The sequence below is a fragment of the Nyctibius grandis genome, chromosome 1 (genome assembly GCF_013368605.1).
Source record: "Nyctibius grandis isolate bNycGra1 chromosome 1, bNycGra1.pri, whole genome shotgun sequence".
In the NCBI taxonomy this organism is placed as follows: Eukaryota; Metazoa; Chordata; class Aves; order Nyctibiiformes; family Nyctibiidae; genus Nyctibius; species Nyctibius grandis.
In genome coordinates this window covers 22891814-22916291 of record NC_090658.1, presented here as the reverse complement: position 1 = coordinate 22916291, position 24478 = coordinate 22891814, and the positions used below count along the sequence as shown (strand labels likewise).

The window sequence follows — 24478 nt, the reverse complement described above, 5'->3', positions numbered from 1 at the left end:
TCAGTCTCGACCCACCCAGGAGCAAGAGCAAAAGCAACCCATTGCACCGTTCCACAAAAAATAACTATGCAAAAATCAGATTAAGAAAAAAAAAGCAGGGATACATTTTTCTAAGTTTATTGCAGTATGAGGCTTTGTAGAGTTCCAGGAGTTATGAGGAAGTCTCTATACTAATAATTTGTAGGAATCTCTTGTGCAGAGCCTTTTCTTTCTACAGACTGAAAATGTTTTTAGGAACTGTAACAACTGGGTTCCTGATCTATCCGATGAGTAGTGTGCATGTAAAAGTGGCTGCCATTACACAAGTGAGGAGCAAATGCTGAGGAATGGTAACTTGCTCGAAAAGACAGCACTGTAAAATACCCTCAGTTATGTTCCTTCTCTTTGTAATACTGCCATGTGAAATAAAAAAAGAGGCCAATCCTCAAACCTTTGTCTGTATGAACAGACACACTTCAAGGTCTACATGTATTATGCATATGACCTTACATACACAGAATATGGAATCTATGAGTAGAAAGAGGTAAAACTGGGAAGGGGAAAACAAAAAACATCACATTTGTTTAATTTTGGTGTGATATTTATGATGGCATTAAAGGCAGGTTTCAATGAAAAATAAAGGTACGTAATTTTTTCTTAACAGCTGTTGAGACAGGTATGTCCTGGTTAAACAGTACACTAGCATTCAGTGCCATACCCTTGATTTTACAGTGATTGCCATGAATTAATTTAATTCCATCTGTAAGCTAAAATCAGATCAGAGGTCTAATGCTGCTGCAGGCTCCACATCTGTTTAATAATTTTTGGATACAACAGCTTGCAAAAGTTCAGGTTTTAAATTTGCTTCATATTTAAGAAACAACATTACACCAGTGTACAACATCTTCAGCAGGAAACAAATGAGTCTATGCGGAGTTTTGACCTGACAGATCCATTTTATTTGCAAAATGTTTCTAAAAAACCTTAAAGCTCACCAATTAAGTTACCGTTTATTATAGAATAATAAAGGAACTGTGACCCCATACACCACTACTGTGGCAATATTTATTTGTATGGTCCAATTGCTGGATAAGGCTAACAAGAAGCATGTTTGGTTTATATTGGAGTGAATAAAATCAGAATACAGCTAGGTTCAATCTCTTAAATAACCCTTATTTAAGAAAATGTTGGGGAATTTTTTTCGTTTGTGTCTCCCCGCCCCAGCTGTAAGAAACAAATGAAGGCATATTGAAGTAATTTCATCTCTGGCCACTGACTATTTTTGATCTTAAGAAAACAGGTTTTTAAACAGTTCTGAGAAAATGACACTGTACATAAATATAATCTTGGCCTTTCATCTTTCTTTTATATGATTAAGACTTGTGAGCAGAACAGCAATGCCTTTGCAGAGCATACCACAACTATTATTTCCTCCTCTATCGCTCCCAGCAGCCTTAAATCCTTTAAATCCTTTCCTAGAAGGATCTCTTTTTGCTTGGGTAATTTCTGCAATACATGGCCTGCTAACCCTTACCCCCTACCCTGGATCTCACTTATGTCTATCACAGCAGAGTCAGTCTTTCTACCTCAAATCTTCCAAGGACCATTGTGGATGGTAATTCACTTGCGTAATTGGCTCAAGAGATGAAAATCTTGTATCTGCCTCTCTTAGCCACTAATCTATCCAGCTGACTGCAAGCCTAATTGGCAGCTTGTTTAGTAATTTGGCTCCTAAAGTGTTGTATTGATATTGGATAAACAGCCAAAGGAAGGAGAAACGATGCATGCTGCTTCACTTTAAAAGCTAGTGTGCTTTCCCCCTCGTTTTCTGAAAGCATTTAATATTCCATCTATTCTTTTTCTTTTCTGACTCCTCACTAGACAGATGAGCTCAGAACAGCAGGGACTGATCCTGATACACAAGACAATTTTACAAGGAATGTAGCTGGCATAATACATTGCTGTAGTGTATCTTTTTATGCCAGCTCTCTCTAAGTAGCAAAATGGGAATCAGACTGCCTAGATGTTTATATTCTTAAAACTGTTCTGGATAATTGCGCACTCAGCATCATGAGGGTAGCTGACAGCCATACTGTGATTTTTAAAATCAGTACCTGCATTGGTTTTCAAAACTCAGTATACTGTGGCTGTATAGCTAAAGAAAAACAGTGATGAAAATGCCATATCATTTAGCTAAATATTTAAGATCGCACTTTTATACCAGACTTTTATATATCCCTCACACCGAGCTGTCTAAGACTGTGTCTAAAGAATAACCTTAGAATGATTATAGTTCATGTGAGTCTGCTTGCACTGTATTTTATTCTAGCTAGCATAGAGACAAAAATAGCAGAGAGGACAGAGCCATAACTTCAGTAAGTGTTGGAAAGCTCCATATTTACCCAGCATCCACGGCAGAGTTTTGTTAATGTCTGCACTGCCATAGTTTCATTCCTACTGCCCCAATGCAAGGGGTATTCAAGGAATTGTCAAATAATCGTGGCATGGGTAAATGCATTCCTTCTTGCAGCATACACCCTAGATTTAAATCCATTTTCAACTCCCCCCGAATATATAAATATAAATCCTCACACTGATGAAAACTGAGACACTGAACTTCAGGTTCAACTGGTCATCCAGTATCATAGATCACTTGGAACTGGATTTGCAGGTCGTCTTCTCCTCCCATGCTTTATTGGACTACACCATGTGTAAAGTTGAACTTCTCACGCATTCAGTCTTTACTACTACTACTAAAATTGGCTGGGAAGAGTTGGAATTATTAGATTCCCATTTATCCCTCTGTAAGGGGAATCTCTTGAATACCCAAAACTGTCTTTTCACTTGGGTCCAAAGGGGGTCAGTTTTATGCCTTGTCTATTCTGACAGAAAGATGGTCACTAGATGGCATTTTGGAAGAACCGTTCTCACTAGGGACCATTCCAAAGTTCTGCTCAAACCCCTGAAAATTTGGCAAAATTGCTCCCTTCTGATAAGCATTCCTTGACTTTTACAAAAAAGACTTGTAACCTTACACTGAAACACAGAGGGAAAGAATTCAAATCACAGTAATACTCTCAAAACAGACAGCGTGGTTATTGTTAATTTCAGCAAAGACTGAGTATTAAACTGATACTAGGACTACGCACATTACATTGCCTACCTTGCCTCCACAGGTGCCTCTGAGCAATAGATATGAAGCCCTAGTGGAATACAGCCGGTCCAATGGGGATGTGGTGGAGAGGCAACCTATATCAGAGGTCCCACCACAGTCAGAAAAACCTGACAGGCGTATAGCTACCTCCTCCACAAGGAAGAAGAGAAGAGTTTTAGTGGTTGGAGACTCCTTCCTAAAGGGATCTGAAGGCCCAATATGCAGAGCTGACCCCCATCACAGGGAGGTCTGCAGCCTGCCTGGAGCCCGAATCAGGGATATCACCAGGAAACTCCCCAACCTGGTGAAGGCCACAGACTACTACCCCCTGCTGATCTTCCAGACAGGTGGGGAAGAAGCTGCATCCCGTAGTCTGAGGGGGATGAAGAAAGACTACAAGGCCCTAGGACGGTTGGTGAAAGAGTCTGGGGCACAAGTTGTTTTCTCCTCCCTCCTTCCATTTTCAGGTGATGACACGGGATGGAATGGTAGGATTCTCTCTATAAATGCCTGGCTACGAGACTGGTGCTACAGGCAGGGCTTTGGGTTCTTTGATAATGGCTGGTTTTATAAGACACCAGGCGTGACGGTAATACATGGGAAAGGTTTATGTCGTAGGGGCAAAAGGGTTCTGGGACAGGAATTAGCAGGGCTCATTCGGAGAGCTTTAAACTAGATTCGAAGGGGGATGGGGTAGTAGCTGGGCTTGCACCACTGGGGCAACGCTCTAGTGTTGAGGTAGACCAGGAGGCCTCCCATCCCCCTGGGGTGAAATCGGTGTGCTCAGCTCGCTCCCTGAAATGCCTGTACACCAATGCACGCAGCATGGGGAATAAGCAGGAGGAGTTAGAAATCCGTGTTCGGTCGGGGGGCTATGATCTAGTGGCAATCACAGAGACTTGGTGGGACGCCTCGCATGACTGGAATGTGGTCATGGATGGCTATGTCCTGTTCAGGAAAGACAGGCCACTAAGGAGAGGTGGTGGAGTTGCTCTTTATCTGAGTGAGCAGCTAGAATGTATTGAGTTCTGTCCAGAGGCAGATCAGGAGCGAGTTGAGAGTTTGTGGGTGCGAATTAAGGGGCAGGCTGGCAGGGGTGATACTGTTGTGGGTGTCTATTACAGGCCACCGGATCAGGATGAGGAGGGTGATGAGGCCTTCTACAGGCAGCTGAGAGCAGTCTCGCAATTACAGGGCCTGGTTGTTGTGGGGGATTTCAACTACCCTGATATTTGCTGGGAGGACTACTCAGCCAGCCATCCTCAGTCCAGGAGGTTCCTCCAGTGCGTTGATGATAACTTTCTGATGCAAATGGTGGATGAGCCAACTAGGAGAGGACCGCTGCTGGATCTTATCCTCACTAACAAAGAGGGTCTGGTTGAAGAGGTGAAGGTTGAGGGCAGCCTTGGTTGTAGCGACCATGAGATGGTAGAGTTCAGGATCTCATGTGGCAGGAACAGAATAGCTAGCAGAATCACAACCCTGGACTTCAGGAGGGCCAACTTTGGCCTTTTCAAGCAATTGCTAGGGGAAATCCCATGGGACAGGGTACTAGAAGGTAAGGGGGCCCAAGATAGTTGGTTAGCATTCAAGGACTGCTTCTTCCGAGCTCAAGATCAGAGCATCCCAACAGGTAGGAAGTCAAGGAAGGGTACCAGGAGACCTGCATGGTTAAACAGGGAACTGCTGGGCAAACTCAAGTGGAAGAAGAGGGTGTACAGATCAATGAAGGAGGGGCTGGCCACTTGGGAGGAATATAAGTCTGTTGTCAGAGGATGTAGGGAGGCAACTAGGAAAGCTAAGGCCTCCTTGGAATTAAACCTTGCAAGAGAGGTCAAGGACAACAGAAAGGGCTTCTTCAAATACATTGCAGGTAAAGCCAACACTAGAGGCAATGTAGGCCCACTGATGAATGAGGTGGGGGCCCTGGAGACAGAGGATAAAAAGAAGGCGGAGTTACTGAATGCCTTCTTTGCCTCTGTCTATACTGCTGGAGGCTGTCCTGAGGAGCCCCGGACCCCTGAGGCCCCAGAAGAAGTCAGGATAGAGGAGGAATCTGTCTTGGTAGATGAGGGCTGGGTCAGGGACCAATTAAGCAACCTGGACGTCCATAAATCCATGGGCCCTGATGGGATGCACCCGCGGGTGCTGAGGGAGCTGGCGGAAGTCATTGCTAGGCCACTCTCCATCATCTTTGCTAAGTCGTGGGCAACGGGAGAGGTGCCTGAGGACTGGAGGAAAGCGAATGTCACTCCAGTCTTCAAAAAGGGCAAGAAGGAGGACCTGGGGAACTATAGACAGGTCAGCCTCACCTCCATCCCCGGAAAGGTGATGGAACAACTTGTCCTTGGTGCTGTCTCTAGGCACATCAAGGATAGGGGGATCATTAGGGGCAGTCAACATGGCTTCACCAAGGGGAAGTCATGCTTAACCAACTTGATAGCCTTTTATGAGGACGTAACCCGGTGGATAGATGATGGTAAAGCTGTGGATGTGGTCTATCTCGATTTCAGTAAAGCGTTTGACACGGTCTCCCACAGCATCCTCGCAGCTAAACTGAGGAAGTGTAGTCTGGATGATCGGGTAGTGAGGTGAATTGTGAACTGGCTGAAGGAAAGAAGCCAGAGAGTGGTGGTCAATGGGACAGAGTCCAGTTGGAGGCCTGTGTCTAGCGGAGTCCCTCAAGGGTCGGTACTGGGACCAGTACTATTCAATATATTCATTAATGACTTGGATGAGGGAATAGAGTGCACTGTCAGCAAGTTCGCTGATGACACAAAACTGGGAGGAGTGGCTGACACACCGGAAGGCTGCGCAGCCATTCAGAGAGACCTGGACAGGCTGGAGAGTTGGGCGGGGAGAAATTTAATGAAATATAACAAGGGCAAGTGTAGAGTCCTGCATCTGGGCAAGAACAACCCCATGTACCAGTACAAGTTGGGGACAGACCTGTTGGAGAGCAGCGTAGGGGAAAGGGACCTGGGGGTCCTAGTGGACAGCAGGATGACCATGAGCCAGCAGTGTGCCCTTGTGGCCAAGAAGGCCAATGGCATCCTGGGGTGTATTAGAAGGGGTGTGGTTAGCAGGTCAAGAGAGGTTCTCCTCCCCCTCTACTCTGCCCTGGTGAGGCCGCATCTGGAATATTGTGTCCAGTTCTGGGCCCCTCAGTTCAAGAAGGACAGGGAACTGCTAGAGAGAGTCCAGCGCAGAGCCACGAAGATGATTAAGGGAGTGGAACATCTCCCTTATGAGGAGAGGCTGAGGGAGCTGGGTCTCTTTAGCTTAGAGAAGAGGAGACTGAGGGGTGACCTCATTAATGTTTATAAATATGTAAAGGGCAAGTGTCATGAGGATGGAGCCAGGCTCTTCTCAGTGACATCCCTTGACAGGACAAGGGGCAATGGGTGCAAGTTGGAACACAGGAGGTTCCACATAAATATGAGGAAAAACTTCTTTACGGTGAGGGTGACCGAACACGGGAACAGGCTGCCCAGACAGGTTGTGGAGTCTCCTTCTCTGGAGACATTCAAAACCCGCCTGGATGCGTTCCTGTGTGATATGGTCTAGGCAATGCTGCTCCGGCAGGGGGATTGGACTAGATGATCTTTCGAGGTCCCTTCCAATCCCTAACATTCTGTGATTCTGTGATACAGTAGCTTTATCTGACCCTAACCCAAGTTGGGATGGGTTGCCAGGATATCGGAGGTGAAGTTCCACGTCTATTGCCTATTCTGTGCCTATGGGGTTGGAGTATTATCTTCTGTCAAATTATTTTAATTTAAAAATGAAGATTAATTCATTAAAACTAGGCCAATACATCTGCATATTGTTTACTATAGGCTAAATAACCATTTGCCTGTTTATTTATGCAAGCAATGCTCACTGCAATCCCTCTATCAGTAATGAAGGCATCAGAACGTAAATCTGAGTTATTACATTGTCAGTGTCAACATATAGGTTGAAAGGTAAACTTCACTTACAATAAAAAAAAAATAATCAAGATTTCCTCTCATTATAGTGAAAATCAAAAGCAAAAATTTTCTTTATGAAATCCAGAGTATAACAGGTATCTACAATAGCTTTTATCAGAAACTTTTCCACTAATTGCAAAGATTTTATAGAAAGACAGAAAATAGAAATCCAAACTTGCCTGCACTGGAAACCTGATCAATGAATTTTATTTTCTCACATTACGAAAATATTTTCTGGTATCTTAAACAGTTATTTTTATTCCTCTGAAGTTGCAAAAACCTTCTGCATAGAGCTCTCAGGTTTATGCATAGGCCTCCTTCCTTATTCAAAAAGTAAATTACATGCTAACAAACCTAAAAGTGATTTTTGCTTAATCTATAGCAGGGCCTATTTGCAGCAGTGCTCCCTATTCCCTCAGGAGAAAGAAAAAACTGAGAGGTTGTCGCGGAGAGCTGGGGTAAGAAGTGATATTGACTGGGGAAAAAATACACATATTTCCTCTTTGTACATTGTAACTCCCAAACCCTCCCTGGTTAACAGAAGTCCTTTGGTACTACCAATCTAAAGCAGACCAACAGAAATATCAGGTACTGCTTTTACTGGCCGAATTCTAGGAAAACTGCACAACATACATCAGCCCGTCTGAAAAAGGTGATGGTTCTAACAAACTGTATCTAAAATAAGAGGCAGCTCCTCTCTGTGGGGAGTCATTTTATTATGGTACCTCATAGAAAACAAGCAGAACTTGCAGAGCACATAACAGACCTGGAGGATGAGTCTCCCTATTGATACCTCTCAGTTTCATGGAAAGCTGTTCCTCAAGCGTACAACTGTCTAATGAGACATACCTTTGGAACTTGAAGAAAAAGCCTGGTTTAGCCTTTTTTGAGCAGAAATTTTTTACATATTAAGGATGCTCTCATTGGTGACATTCTCTGTTAAGCTGGTTTATGATTCTTGAAAGTGAAGTCCAAAAATCCCATAAAATCATAGAATATCTCAAGTCGGAAGGGACCCATAAGGACCATCGAGCCCAACTCCCAATGTAGGTAATTTGAATGCTTTCCACAACTGGAAACAGCTAACTTAGAAAAGACTCCCATTGTAATTTGGGCAATTATTTTTGAACCTTCCACGTTTCAGAAGATTACAGCATGTAGAAAAGACAGGCACAGCTGTTTTCTGTCAACCTGAAGGTTTCATCTTGACTTTATATTGGCTCTGTGTACAGCCTGGAGAATATTGTCTTCTGTCTAGATCACAAGAAATCCATCAGCAAATTATCAGTATAAGCTTGGTTCTTGTTTCATTGTGGATCTTTTCTGCTGAAGTTTGTTACTGAACTCTCCTCATTACTCTGGTGTTTATATGTAAGGGGCTCCACCTGAACCAATGACCTCAAGCTCAGCGGGAGAAGTCTTTGGCTCTGAAGGGACAGCAGTTTCCAATACTGGATGGCACTCTGCAATGTTTTAATTTTTGAAATGATTTAGTGAGACAATATGGTACGAGAAAAAAAGAAACAGAAAGAAGTCTCTAAAATTTAATCTGCTGCAGAAACCAACCAAACAAAAAATAGTATCTATAGGCCAGACGATCAAGCAGATATGCTGTGCACGCCAGAAAGGACTTTGGTAGACTAAGGATAAGAAATGGCGCAATGCGATAAGGGAAAGCGTTCGCAACATATGCCAATGTTGTATTGCCCTGTGAAAAGGGATTTCTGTCTACAGCACTGTACATTCAGTAGATGGAAAAGCAGTGAACCAAGCTAAAAAGGGAGCAGGCATATAATAGTTTGCCTAGAGTTTTGGAAATTTACTGCCAGTTCATCCAAGTACACACAAGTCTACCCTTTCTCTGTAACTATCTCACTAAGTTGACCTTCACCACAAACTTAGCCTCAGCCACCTTTGTTATCACAGCGTAATCACAATCTTTTTCAAATCATCATTTCGGTACTGCAGATATTCAGGTCTGATTTTTAATCACTGACATATTAAGCATCAGCAAAATAGTTTGCTTAGCTGTTCCGTTGGCAATTTTTAAAAAGGAATGAAAACATGTACCCTTTTGATTACCTTGTTAAAGTGAGTCATGATGGCATTATAGCAGTGCTCAGTATTTCTGCCATAATTAAGAATCTGTCATATTTTTCATTAAAACACATTCTTTAAAATGAGACTTTTAACTTCGTCATTTCAATCAGCACCAGCCTGAAGTTTAGCATGCAACATGCCAACTAGATAAAGAAAATGACATCTGAAATTTGCTTTCACAAAATATAAGTATTAAAGTGCCTATAACATGGACAATAATTTATATATTTTATATGCACATTCTCTGCATTTTAACTACAAAATAGCTTTCTCTTTTTAAAATTAGTTTTTGCAGGTTTTTACCACTGCTCTAAACTGTAAACCATGCTATGTAAACATCAGAGCAAAAAGATTGTTTTCAAATAGAAATAAATGGTTATTTACAAGGCACACAAGTAAAACAACTTTTTTTGTTCTGAATCAAACTTTCTACATTCTGTAAATTAAGTTATTAACATCCTGCAGATGTAAAGCAGAATTTGATAATTTTTTTCAACATTTAAGATTTAGAGGTTTCTTATTGAAAAAAAAAATCTAAAAGATCTTGGGGCTTAAACAAGGGCTGATTGAGGAAAAAAGCTTGTACAGAAGAATCATCAATAGGAAAGGAGCTGGGGTAAATGCATATTCAGTGTATGAACATGGTGTCTAAAATTCTGTAGCATCTACTGGTTTGATATGAGACTTCAAATAGGTAATCTAAGACTGAAATTACTATAAACATTCCCAATGTATGTGTTTCAAGTAGTAAACAATACTTTGCAGAGAATGCCCTTTCTCTTGCATGCAAATTCTTTTTTCTTTTTTTTTTTTTTGTTTTGTTTTGTTATTATTTTCATCAATACTGGACCCAGTTTTGGTAGGGCTATTTCCATGATAATATATTAGTTTGTCTAAGGTTTTTATACAAACTTGAGGGCACTGTATTGCTGCAATGAAATATGTCAGGGTCTCATATGAAATAGCTCTACCACTCAGGTAGTCAGAGAGGGCATAAAGTCAATTAGAACGACCTGGTTCCAAATCTGATTAGAATAACTGAAATAATATTGTTTTCATGGAAGAAGCTGTTCAAAAAAGTAGATATTTATAAAGTACAATACCTTATTCTTAAAAGAAATCATAGGAAGTAAACAATTTTTATTAGTATCCTTTTTCTAGTTGATAAACTAATTATCTGTCTAGGTTGAGTAACACACAGATGGGGCTGTATCAAGCATCCACAAACCAGGGAATTTATCTTCATTAAAAAGGCAGAATAGGATACTCCTGTCTCAGTACTGTCAGCTCCTAACAATCCATACCTACATTATCTCCCATTTTCTTCATTGCTTTTCAACACAGCTTTTCTTCACCTTTACAAATGACATTTTTGAAACTATAAAATGCTCTGTGCTGCTCAAACTTTCTTGCTTCAATAGCTTCTCATTGCTGTGCAAGTAAATCTACATCCTTTGTTACTAATATACACAAACCTATTGGTATGTGACTTTGACTCCAGGCTGAGAACAGGCTATAAATTTAGAAATCAATATCTAACTCTATCAATATTCATTTTACTTTTTCAACACAAAATACAAAGGTGAAAGAGCAGTAAATAAGCTGGAGTACTGAAATAAATTGTGTGTTCTTGTCACAATTAATAAATGTTTAACCAATAACACTGCTTGCTACAGAAGTCTGTGGCTCTGTAAGATGTCTGAAAGCAGCAGGTGCTACCCTTGTGAGACTCAAAACCAGAGAACATGTTTCGATACTTCATCAGGATCACCAGTCATTCTCTTCAGTACTACTGAACCTAAACATATAAACGACCATTTTCAACACTGTGCAGAGTGCTACAAGAATTAATTTACAGAATTTTGAAAATACTTTTTTCAATAGATTGGCTCATATTAGGTGAAACTGCTAATTCGCAACACATATAGCTCAAGAAAATGTTTGCAGTTAATGACTCATTTACAGACAGCCTTTCAGGTTTCACTATGATGTTAAATATGGATAATTATTAGCAGAACGCTCCTTTTTATTTCCAACTTTTGTTCAGGTAAATATACAACTTCTGTCCTTTCCTTTCAAGAAAAAAAGTTTACAAATTTTTCTACATAAAACCTAGTCCTTCTGTTCCTATATCTTAGCTAACTAAAACTACAGAAAGGAGAATAAACAAAGAGTGATCTTTCATTTTAATCCAAATTTCCAAATGCACTTCCATTCTAAAAAGAAACTCTGCTTCTTTCATAAAATGATATGAAATACTAACAAAGACAAAGAAACAAGGTCTGTGATTGATAAACAATAGTTCAGCTGCGGGAAGGTTAGCCTTTGAGAAAACAGTAATTTATAAAATGTTATACATTATCTACACATACGTACAAGTTTACTCAAAGTTTATCAAAGTTTCTATTTGCTTAAAAATTTACAATGAAATGCAGAAAAAAAGATTTTATAAGACCACAGAAAAAAATTCTCAATCCTCCTGCCCAGAACAAAATTGAAAAGATTACCTTGAACTTGAAGAGAAAAATCGCACACATTAGTTAAAAGGTACCTCATGTGATACCTTTACCAACCATTATTCTCTCTCTCTTTCTCTCTCCATGTAAAGGAAAATTTTGTGGGTAAAACAATCTCTAAAACTGTGACTATATACATAACATTGAATGATCACATAATATATTTGCCTTAGTATCAAAATATTGGCTTTGCAAAGTTATGCAGAGGAGCCAGCTTGTAAAATAAAATACCGAATGCTGAAAGCCCAAGGTAAAATGAATAATAAAATGAATTTCATGATACTTCATACCCTCTCAGTACAAAATGACATCCTCTAGTACTTGAAAGTTGTGAAGTGAAAATCACCTTGTAGAAATAATTATATTATTCTCTCTTCAGCCATTAAGTATTTTTCTTTCTCACTTCCCATATGTTCAGAGTCTTAGAAGCTGACCCATACATTCTTTTTTTCCATACTGCTGCCACTAAGGTGCTTTAATAACATTTTTAATATTATTCTTGGTCTGTTTCTGCCACTGAGGTTTGAAACAAAGAAGTTTCAGGAGGGGGAATTCAGTTGGAATACAAATATTAGACTTCTCTAAAGACATCTATTTAGAATATATTTAAAGAACTGTAAGTGTTGCATATGTTGCTACAGTAATTGATATATGACTAGGATATGCAATCCAGATTTCGGTATTAGCAATATATAAAAAGCCTCATACAGGCACACATACACAGTCTAATCTTTCCAGTATGCACATATATAATTAATACAACAAACTGATGAGAGTCCTATAAATCACTGATAAGTATTGAAAAAGTCATTTCACAGCTGTGACATCAGCAAAATGCATCCAATGGTTGTGACCTCGCATCTGTAAAAATCTTTCAGAAATGTGCTTGCAACAGCTTCCTATTTAATCTCCAGCACTAATTTTAAAGCTGTGTTTCACAGCCTCATCTCCACATTTTCAATTGTTTGCCCAAGAATTCACATCCTATTTTTATTTTGCAGGATATTTATAGTATTCATATGCATTCCTCACAGAAAAAAGATACCTCATGCCTTCTACCCTGTAATGCTTGAACAGACACAAGCAGTAATCTTTACTGTCTATGATTCCCAGTATATGAAAAAGGATTTATTCTCTTTAAAGAAGTGTCGTGTCATAAAGGACTAGAAATTGGAAATGTTTGAGGGAGAATTAAGAGAGCCTATTTATTTCTTAATCTCTATTAATAAATAAGGATAGCACATATGTGAAGTTATATGGAAAGTTACTGAATTTATCAAGCATTTCCCCAGGTCACTGACCTACTGCTTTGTATTTAGAGATTTAACATCTCGTGTTTTGTGTTCTGTCCCAGGGAAATTGGTTACCTGTGGGTCCTGGCAGGGGAGCAGCTTTCCTTCTCCGTTTGATGTCTCCCATGCACAATGATCCTAAATGTACACTGGTTTGCCTGCAAGTAATTATAGGAGAAAACTATTAACAAAGGAAGAAAACCACCACATAAATACACAGCTTGTATAATCTGATCCTATATCAAAACATTCTCAACTAAGATGAAGCTGCACAGTCAAGCCACCAATCTTGTTTATATCGAAGCATAATTATGTTTGCTGACAAGCGCTCAGTATCTAAATGCAGCATCATAAATTGTTACTGGAATGAATAATATAAAGGGAATGCTTTTTAATTTTCAAAACTGGCAATCCTTCTAGCTCAACATAAAACAAAAACACTGCTGCTCCTGACAGGAAAATAGCTAAGATTAATTATCTAAAGAGATCACAATACTGTTGGTAGGTTATCAATTGGCTAGTAACACCTGACTGTTAGAACAACATTTATTACATGAAAAGTATTATCAATTTTTTTTTTTAAGGTAAGATGAAGAATGAGTGAGAAAACATGAAGCAGTAAACTCTTCAAAGGTACATGAAATAAACTTGTAGCACATCAATTTGCCCTCTTTGTAATTCACTGATAAGTTGTGAGAATGATGACACAGAAGCACAGTATCTGGTATACTCATTAAACAATTACAAGCTTACATTTGGAGACTGGAAAATTGGAGGATTGCAGAGGAAGGCAAACAAGCAAATCTCATTGCATTAAAGCCCGCTGTAAAAAGTCAGGTACCACAGAGAAGGGTAAATTTGGAATTTCCAAATATTGAATTTTGGAATGTAAATTTGGAATTTCCAAATATTGAATTTTGGAATATCATCTTCAAGGACAACTATAGTTATTATTTTTCTTAAAGCAACGTACAGTGACTGTAGAAAGAAATATAAGCAGCCAGCATTTTTTTGGAAAGAACTAGAACAGAAGGGGGAAAAATGCAGTAATTTCTAAACTCCACAATTTTAATATGTTTCCATAAATGTTACTGAGAACTGTGATTCTTATCACAGAAGTGTAGTGAATTTTGATAAAATTACAAGCTGAGAATTGCATCTGATAGTCTACTGTAGCATAGTAACACTGTGTCACTCACGGGATCTAGTTTCAGTGTGGATATATGACTTATCCTTTACTGCATTTATAAACTTTTCAAAGCTGTGCTGCTTCTGAATGAATAACAAATTGTCACATAACGTTGAGAGACCTCAGGTCTGCTCAATAACGTAAGGGTGACAACAATTCCTTGATGAAAAGATGACAATGTACAGTCCGCTACATACCTCTTTTAAAAAGACACAGTAAGTTAACAAGTACTTCAGTGTTTTTATTAAATAGCAAAATATTCCAAGAAATTTAAGTTTCACACAGAAGTGCACTCTAGCTTTACCTAGTGAACCCCTATTTCAACGCTTATTTAACTCTTTGTTTTAAAAAAGATGTTTTCCTTACAATTCTTCTAAGTTGAAATTGTGTCCTATTTTAACACCCTGAAGCTGAACACAGATGAACTAGTATATTAACACGGTGATAAATTCCAGTTCTAAATTTAGAAAGACACCAAGAAGTGTAATCCTTTCACAACTGATTGTACAATAAAGAAAATTAATATTTGAATACAATACGGGGAAATAATTATTAGAGAAAACACATTTAAGAGATGTATATAACATTGATATTAAACACGCAGAATAAGTTGTGTGGTAAATTATATGCTAAACAGCATGCAACTCTCCGTTTTCTCTTCCAAATGAAAGAGGGAGAAAGGCGCCGGGAATAGAAGTAGGATGAAAGACAAAAATTAATAAAGTCAGGCAATTGAACCTGAAGACGTGAGCCACAGCTCAGGTCTAGTAACAGCTAGCAGCGTTTGAGTTATTTTACCCAGAATTGATTATCTGTTACACTACATTGAGATATCTAGATTATTGATCTGTAAGATTATGGTAGGGGGGTCTCCCCACTTTTCCTCCAGGCACACCGAATGGAGTTGCAACGAATAACACTAAGTAAGGACTACTTTGTTATTGTTGTCACCCTTCATGTAGAACATAGCAGTTACTTTTTAATTTAAAATCAATGAACGTCTGAAAGGCAGCCTTGTTCCTTCAGCATAAATGAATCATTCGCCTTTGCCGAGCACAACAAACTGATCACCAGCCAAGGTGAGAGTGGGTATTTCTTTGTTGCCGTCAAAAATCCAGTACGCCACAAACAAATAACAATATGCTAGAGCACCAATTAAGCTTTGTCAAACCCAGTTTTATGGCCACTAACATCAAACATTAAGCTAACTCGCGACTGTAAAGCAGCATTTGCTTTTGCCAGGTCTTAACATTTGATATGCGCTGTCAATGCAGATCACAGCAAAACAAAAAGCTTTTTTTGCCTTTTTTTTTTTTTTTTTTTTTTTTAAGGGAAACAGACAAGAACGATGACTGCTCTGTAGCTGGCAGGTTAGACAAAATGAAGTAGTCTTCTGAAGCTGCACAGTACATTTTGAAATGCTTGTAATGGGAGTATTATAAAGTAGGGAGAACTCTGACCCTCAGTCAGGCTAAGTTCAGCATTATGTTTCTTAGCATTAAATCAGAAGAGCGTGGATTACAGAAGGGAAGAAAGCTATTTGCCTGACTTCTCTACTTACCCCTAGCTTGCTTCCAGCTATCATTTATAAATAGTGCTCTGGAGGGAAGCTAGGCATTTTAGTAGGGAAAAAATAAAACTTGTTAAGACCACCTTGCCTGAAAACTTGGCTTTTGACGTGCTGGTGACAGGGACTGGAGCAAGCAGTGTCAAATGGAATAATTTTTAAGGAAAGACAACAGGAACTTGTCGCCTCATTGTATGCATTTACAAACAGAGGCTTTTCAGAGTATTAGGCCTAGTTAAAGCTGCCCTCTGGATAAAAAGTGTTCCCAAGCAGCCTCAGACAAGCTTGGGAGACAAACAGATGTGACTATGGTCCCTGGCGTTTGGCAAGAACACTCACTGTCAATAAGAAAAATATGAGCATGGACAGGGCATCAGCTGCACCACGGCCGAGCAGGCCTGCAAGTGTCATTGCAGCGGCAAAGTTGGGGCAGAGGGAAAAAAAAAGGGCTGCAAAAGCCAGGCTAGTGTGAACTTACACTAGCATGCCAACAATTTTTGTTGTTGTTGTTGTTGTGTCATGCCTCAACATATTAAACAAAACCACTGGAAAAGTCACTGTCAATTTTTATTCATTTTTCATCTTGCGCACAGTGTTTAGATTCTCTCTACGTGGTAAATAAGAGCCTCAATGAAGACAGACTGCAAAAGGCAGCAACAACAAAAAAACTATTGAAATAATAAACACAATAAAAAGTAGTTTTGATACAGCAAATACTTGTAGAGAAGCAATGACATGTAAAGATATTCACAAGCATCTATGCATTCCTGTGACAAGTATTCACTCAGAAAGAAATTCTGTTATCTCCTTAAATAGCTGCAGTCTCCCTACCACTTCTTTCTTCAAGGTAATTGCCCTTATTCTGGTAATAAGCCTAGAATTGTCTCTTGCAACTCCCCATCATTTCTATCCATGCCAACACAACCTCTTTTTCTGCAAGTATCATAGCTCAATAAGCAAATATTTCTGATGAGTGCCTTTTCTGCAGTTGCACACGTTCACCTCTCCAAGACAGCTGTAATAGGCTATGTCAGATCTTCATCTACCCTGACCTTTACAGTCAATGGACCATTTGGTTACATTCCCCAAATAAATGTCTGTTCTGTGGGGGAACCTACAGCTGCACTGCTTCAATTGCAATCCACCTTCTGAGCAACCGAGCACACAAAGTGGTTCTTAATTCTTTCACTAGTAGTTATCACCTTTGCTGCTATCAGAGTTCTAAGTTCACCAGTCCAGTCACTGAGAAGCATAATACAATAAAAAAGGGTGTAGGACAGCAGATACTCCTGAACATGAGTTCTAGCTCTCTGGTTAATTACACTCTTCCGTAACCACTATCATCCCTTGTGTAAAAAAGCAAATCAAACCTCAAAAACGCCACCAAAATGCAAAACCAGCCCTCTCATCCAAATTAAAAACCCCTATTCAAATTCAGTAATTGTTCCACAGTCTCTTCAGAAAGATGCAAAGATGGTGTTATATAGCAGGTACCTTCATATGCATCAGTACAATGGCCTAAACTAGCGAGACTGTCACCTCACTTGGGTGAACTCTGGGTACTACTGTATTAAATACAGAATTTTTGCATGTTTTTTTCATATGTCTCATTGTAACAACATGTCTGTTGATTGCTTTACTTTGTCTGCTGTTGGCAGCTGTCACTTTCCTTGCAAGCTGCAATGCTTTATATGGTATCAGCACTGTTGCTTTTGTTGGTGCACTGTAATTGTGCCGATGGTTACAACATCATTGAAGGAAAACTTAATTTTGTCCCTTAGTATATTTAATTTCAAATCACTTAACAGAAGACACTACATTGCTAAGATTACTTGTAAGCAACAAAGGTGATGGTTTTATGTTCTGTGTGTGTCAAAAATGCATAAAAGTACTGATTACTAACAAAGGCAGATGTGGAAGAATGTGTATTTTTTGTTTAACAGTATTTATTAAATATCTGTACTCTAACTTGGGAAAATCCTACGCTGCATACTATTATGATGAAATAATGTTTTCAAGAAGCCTTATTTCTCTATCACAATTAGATGAATCAGTGATGATCAACACTTGCCTACCCATTATATTCCAATTAACATCTCTCTCACCTGAGGAACAAATCCACAATAAATAGAGACACACGTTCTGCCACAGTATCAATGCATTCCTGCAGATGGCTGTAGAACTCTGCAAGTTTATCGCCACTGAATGCTTCGGCAAATGGAAAGGCTCAATAAAAGTTTGTAAGTGAACTTCTTTCACAAGAGATTTTAATAAGGCAAGAGTTGACTGGTTTGCATTTTAGAAGGGACTTGAGAGAATTATTTTGAAGGGGAAATCTAATTGAAACTGTCAGTCCTCAGTCTTAAAATATAGATACAAAATAAATATGAATATGGATATGACCGAAGAGAGAATGCAGTGCGGACCACGACTCACTTTCAGCTTGAAATGATTGGACAATTTCATATAAACTGAAATTGAGTAGAGTGTGTGTGAAGCAATGTTCACAGCAGCAGCTAAAAATGAAAAAACAGAACCTCACAATTGTATAACAGAAGCCAATAAAATGATTAAAAAAACTGAATGTGTGGAACAGCTCTACTTTATAAAGTCAAAGAATAATCTGAGCAAACCTCCCATTATTCAAGTACCTTTTACATAAAAATATAGCAGAAATGGTTCTTATATCCTTACACAGAATGGCCTGTAGTACAGATTATCTCATTTCTTACATGGCTTAAAATACTGTATCTGGTGGCCAATGGAAGTGCATCCATTAGTACTGTTTAAATAAGAGAGCTTGGATGAACTTTAACTCTTACTGTGCCTTCCTAAACCTCCACAAGTTGCAGACAATGGCTTCAAGAGCATCCATGGGATATCCAGGAGATGAACAGTTTATGATCAGTTTAGAGGCAAATACCTTTAAAAAATGTTATATATGTATTTCTAAATGTCCAACCACACTATTAGCTAATTAGATAAGATGAACACAAAATTCTACACTTCTATTTGACTGAACTGGCAATATAATAATGAAGTACAATTCACATGCAGCATATATATTAATTTTTAATGCTTATGAAAATGAATACATATTTATTCTTGGTATCACTTTTCTCAGACAACATTCAGGTTAAATCAGTTCCACACTTGATTCCTCCACATCCTTTACAAACAGTAAAGCTTTTCTTCAGACATGTCTAAAGAATGATATCATCTATACAACACATTGCTTCATCTGCCTCCACAAGTGCGAAAACCATTACATTAACCACAAGTACTATGCACTTTATTTTCCTTTTATTAAATCTTAAACAGATGTGATAAAACCATACAACTCTATCAAACTCCTTTCATACTATGCCAATCTGTTCATAACATAACTTTAAACATAAGGGTGACATACCTGTATTATTGAAAGTCCTAGTGCAATCCTGTTATGAGAAGAATACAATCTTCCCCTGGCCTCATCAGATTATCTCATCACCTAATACTATATCCCAATATGTTCCTTTCTGTCATCTTTTTCAGCACTTCTAAGTGTCATTCAGACACAGTAGTAGTCCAAAATTTTCCTGAACTCTACAAATCTACACACTCAACTCCAAACTGGCATAATTTTAGCAAACACAATGGAAAACAAAACCTTTTATCACTACAGATGTTTTGACACCCAATCTCAAGTCACTTACGTACTTTATTTGTAAATTGAGTCTCTCAAAAAAAATTCTGTGGTAGAGGCCTACTGCCCCCAGAAAGGATAACACATTGTTTTTTCTTGTTTCTAATTAGTAATTTAAGCATATGTTCAGCATTTAACTCTAAACGTTTGCCTTTTCCCCAAGCTCTAAGACAGCTGTCCAAGATGTGAATGCCAGAAAACATTTAAATATCAACATCTGTTGAATTATGTTAATTTAGTGTAATATAATTGGGCATGAGGTGGAATTGATCAAAAGTATATGAATTACACAAAGGCAAATCCAAACCAATATCTTGGTGTACAAATAAGTCACCAAGGGACACTGAGGGAATAAAACCAAAAATCCACTGCTGTTAATAATTAAATAGCTAAAACCTACAGTTTTCTTTAACAAATGACATGATTTCACATGTTCAAGACAAAAAATTAATATTTATACTCATTCAGAATATAAATTTTATATTAATTCAGAATATTTCTAAATAGTTTTGACAGTAAGTTCCATCATTGTTTTGTGTCAAGCAATACCTGATAAAAATGAATAATGCTCATATTCGTGTAATGGTGAAACGTAGTTAGAAAATAGGTTGCAGTAATAGAATACCATCCTGTTACAGGACAATATTGTTTCACAAATTCTAAAGCAAATGTTCTTTGGTTTCTTCATCTTGCAACAACACTGTTGATATCCAATAGATATGGACCCTGATCCAGCTTTGAAATGATTTGGAAAATATCTTTGTGACTTGAGCAGTATCCAAGGGCTCCAACAGATACTTCAATGGAAGGATTCAATCATTTACTCAGGTACACTATTTCTTCCAGATATTTCTGGATACATATTTGTTTACCAAGTATGACATTCACCAAACAAATTCAGTGCAGAACAAATGTATTTTGTTGAAAAGACTTTAAAAAAAAAAAACCCACATCTTAAAGTTCTGGATTACACTCATATAGACTTAGGTTAAATTATTGCAAACATTAGCGTCGTATTCAAAATCCTTTACTTTTAAAACAGGTACGGAACAAGAAGCAGCACAAAAAAAAAAGATATCTAATACAGTAACTTAAAAATGGAGGAAGGAGGAAAATGTCTTATTAGGTTGGAAGCACTCAACACTCAACCTGTACACCAATTTCTTGCTTTACTTCTGTGCTGGGGAGGTGAGCAAGCATGGCCAACTCAAATGAATTTGGTCCACTATAAGAGGCCAATAATTCAATTAATGTAGGTAAACAGCCAGCACAATGTAATGATTTTTAATCAATCATTCAGACCTAGATCTAGTCCAGTGATCCAGAAGCTTTTTGTCGTATTACAACCATTGTGGTCAGTCCTTAACCTACTGCCTTCCAATCAGTTCCAAGAAAATAAGAGCTCTCCAGCTGGACCCCAACACCATTCTTCTTAGTTCCTTTCACTTCCCTATTTTTATTACTATACTTGAGATACAACTCTTCAAACAATCTTATTGTCTGGCCAAGATAGTACAGTTATAATTCAGTCAATAATCTGATAAACAAAGATATAATTGTATGCAAGCTGGGATAAGGGCAACAAAAAAAAAAAATCACTGAAGCTGAGACTGAACATTAAGCAAATTATGCTTCCTAACACTCTGCACCCATTCCCCTCAGTAACTGTCATGTAACTCCATTGAATACAAGGAGTGTGTGTATGTAGGAATGAATACGAAATTTGACTTTCTAAAAACAAAGGAGCGCAGGTAAGAGACATTGACTTTTTTTGGTCCTTTTTAGTTTCAAAATTCTTTAATAGCAAAAACTTCACTTATGTCCTTCTGCTCTATATTATTAACTAGCAATATCAACACTTCTAAAAATATATACATAAAATAACAGGAGAATGGGAAAACTAAATCAACAGTGTCCTTTGCTTCCTTTTGTCTAGGACACTTACTGAGTGTTAGTTTCCAGATACGCTGAAATGTATTGTTAGAATAAATGATCAGAATTTGAAAATATCAACACAGAAGATAAACATGAAAATTTTATGTAATTTGAAACAAACTACTCAAATTTTCTTCTAAACTCTTTCTCTCCTTACACAAAACCACAGTCTGAATAGAATTCAGTGTGTCTATGCCTCAGAATTTTAGTGAACGTGCACCAGTGGATGCTGCTTTATGTATATGAGATTCAGGGATCCCTTCAAGATTAGTAGAAACTCAATATAAAATTGCACAAACAGTTCAATTTACAATAAGAACAGAAAGAGGCAAACCCCATCCTTCCTTCATGCATGGCTATTCGTCCTTATGTTTGTGGCATGCAGCTTTCATGTGTCTGCGTGGTGAACCAGATAAAGATCCAAATTTCTTGTGGTGGGAGAGATGCTGGGACAAATGAGTGGTGGAAAAACAGACTGCAAAACAATCTCTTTTGATTGCCATGCTGCTTAACCTATGGTTAAGTTTGTGGAACTACAGTGCAAGTTACTGTGTATAGCTCCTGCTCAGACCTTAAACAGCAGGAAGGGTCTTCACACATCTCTGAAACCCAAATTAACTTTATCCTTATGCCATTAGCATTTTAAAAGGTAAGTTGAGACAAGCAAAGCTTGAGCTCTGGAGCACAAACTTGAGCAAAACAAAAGAGAGTATAATGCAGTTGAGTGTGAGAAACAAACATATCATGATTAAAATTCAGGTACTTGAAAGTGAGAAATTTGCTATCAATTAATTCAGGGGAAAATTCGATCCCGATGGTACATCAGGAGGATACAGAAGTACATAATTTCTAGATATTATCTGATTTTTTTATTATATGTACTTTTTAAAATCAGGACTAATTGACTTTCTCTTAGTTAACATACTCGTGCACCTGGAATTCAATTTTAAATGACAAATTTTCAGTATCATTTAGCAGCTTATTTATGCACAATATTACAAGTATATTAGATTTTAGTGCAATAACAATGAAATTCGGCTTATGGTTTTACTTAATTAGCGTTGCATTAAAGACGCAATGAAACTGCTCAGATCATATGGAAAAATGTCTTTTCAAAACACAGCATGGTCTCTTCAAAATTTCTGCTACTTTTGCAAATGTTCTCATTATGGAAGTTGAGTTAAAATATGATACTTCTAAGACTTAGTGACTAATATTCATTTAATCAATGGATACTTTAAATCTATCCATGAACCGATACTGAGGCGTGAAGACTTCCATAAAATTAAAGCATCACATACTGGCTACATTTTGAAATAACAATCAAACTGTCATCACCCATCCCCTCCCAAATTAAATTCTTTTTGTAATCTTAAAAATAAGGCCATATTATAGAAAATTCAGTCAGGAATTGCCCTCTGTCAAAATGGCACCATCTTTTATTCTTCCCAGAGAAGAAAAATACCAAACTGATGGAATAATGTTGTCCCTGAGGGTGACAGCAAGGGAGGAAAGCAATGTGTCCTCAAACATTCACATAATTTAATCTGGAACTGCAAATATTATTAAGCACCAATCATAACAGTATAGTTACTGCTTCACGGCACTCCAAAGAGGAGATAAAACTGCTTAGTTGTTGATTTCTAATGATGTAAACACATTTGGATTTTAATGTTATATCTGAATCTTCTGCATTATTAGCTCTGGGGTTAAAAGATATTAACTTACTACCTTTAATAATTTTACACTTGAATTAAAAGGTATGATTAAATATTACTTTCTTTTAAGTATTTTTGTTGGGAATATGTGTTCATGTGATGACAGAAGTGAATCACCTAGTAAAACAGATATGCATTCCTTAGCTTTACTGCAGTGTAAGTATGTGCACGTTTTCATGTATAATTTTCAAAAACTGGCTGAATTTACCTCCTCTGGTATTGTAATTTCATTTCGCAAAAGCCACATTAAACAATTACAGTTCTTGTAATTAACTAGTAGTCTAATGTACGTTTTTCTTATCCCAATCCATTAACAGCTGCTCAAAAAATGTAGTAATTAATGGTTTCATTTATTTTTGGCAAACCTGCAACTCGACAAATAGTTTTGTATCTGCTGCAAATTAGGACTCTTTCCCAAACAACAGATGACACGGTGGGAAAGAGGGAGCAGGCAGAATCCTTGCACGTCTTTGTCTCTTTTGAAGATCAAATAAAGAGCAGCTGTAATGCTATTTGTCACATCTGTGTAAAAAGTACCATGATCTGTATTATCAGATGAAAATGAACAAGTGCTCTGCAAATGTACAAACAGGGGTTTCCCTTCCAAACTGGGAAAGACAGAAAGTTGTATTTCTAACCAAAGCAACAATACATTTTTGAAAAGCTCTCATTAGGTTTGGTGTCATTTTTCTCTTAGGAGCTTTCTTTAAATACTAATTCACAGAGAATACTGTCATAAAAAGGGAAAATACTTGAGAGTCATCCTCTTGTATCAACACAAGGCACATATTTAAACTGGACTGAGAACAACTAGGGAAAGAGGGAAAGAGACAGTTGCAGAAAACATGGGAAAGTTATGACTAATATTCTGGGTTTTTATTGACACGTATCACCATTTAGTAGCATCTGACATATGCCCTTTACATAACCCTTCTCTTACTACTTCCAGAGTCTGCTTTCCTGAATGACTCCTCCACATGCGCAAAGACTGTATTTCAGTCTGTGTTGTTCACCACAGCAGGAGAAGACTTCAAAGACTTCTTGCCAGCTCAAAATAGAACAGCAACAGGTGATCACTGGACAACTGGTACACAGTCCTCCTGTCACATTATAGTAATGGCTGAATAGGTGGCTCCTGTTGATTTTTAAAGAACTATCAAGGTACTACCTCTACCTCAAGCTATGGTCTACTTTGCAGCCACAAGAAGTGGCTAACTAGTTTATACTAAGCTGCTGCTAGATTGACTAGATTGTTAGCACAGATCAGTTAGCTAATTGAAACCTAAGTTGTGTAATTCTGCTCCACCTTGAAATCACTTTTATGAGTATGACTTAGCCTTCTTTCAAGCCAGGACTGAACTGCATAAGAACT

The 24478-nt window shown here is 38.1% G+C and overlaps 1 protein-coding gene across 1 annotated transcript in view; it reads right to left on the bottom strand.

Annotated features, from left to right (window-relative positions):
- The window catches only part of GPATCH2 (G-patch domain containing 2), a 140029-nt gene that overhangs the window by 3648 nt on the left and 111903 nt on the right, over positions 1 to 24478 (bottom strand). The window contains exon 9 of the mRNA XM_068409266.1: positions 13088 to 13170. Coding sequence (XP_068265367.1) covers positions 13088 to 13170 — 83 coding nt within the window. The remainder of the gene's footprint in view (positions 1 to 13087; positions 13171 to 24478) is intronic.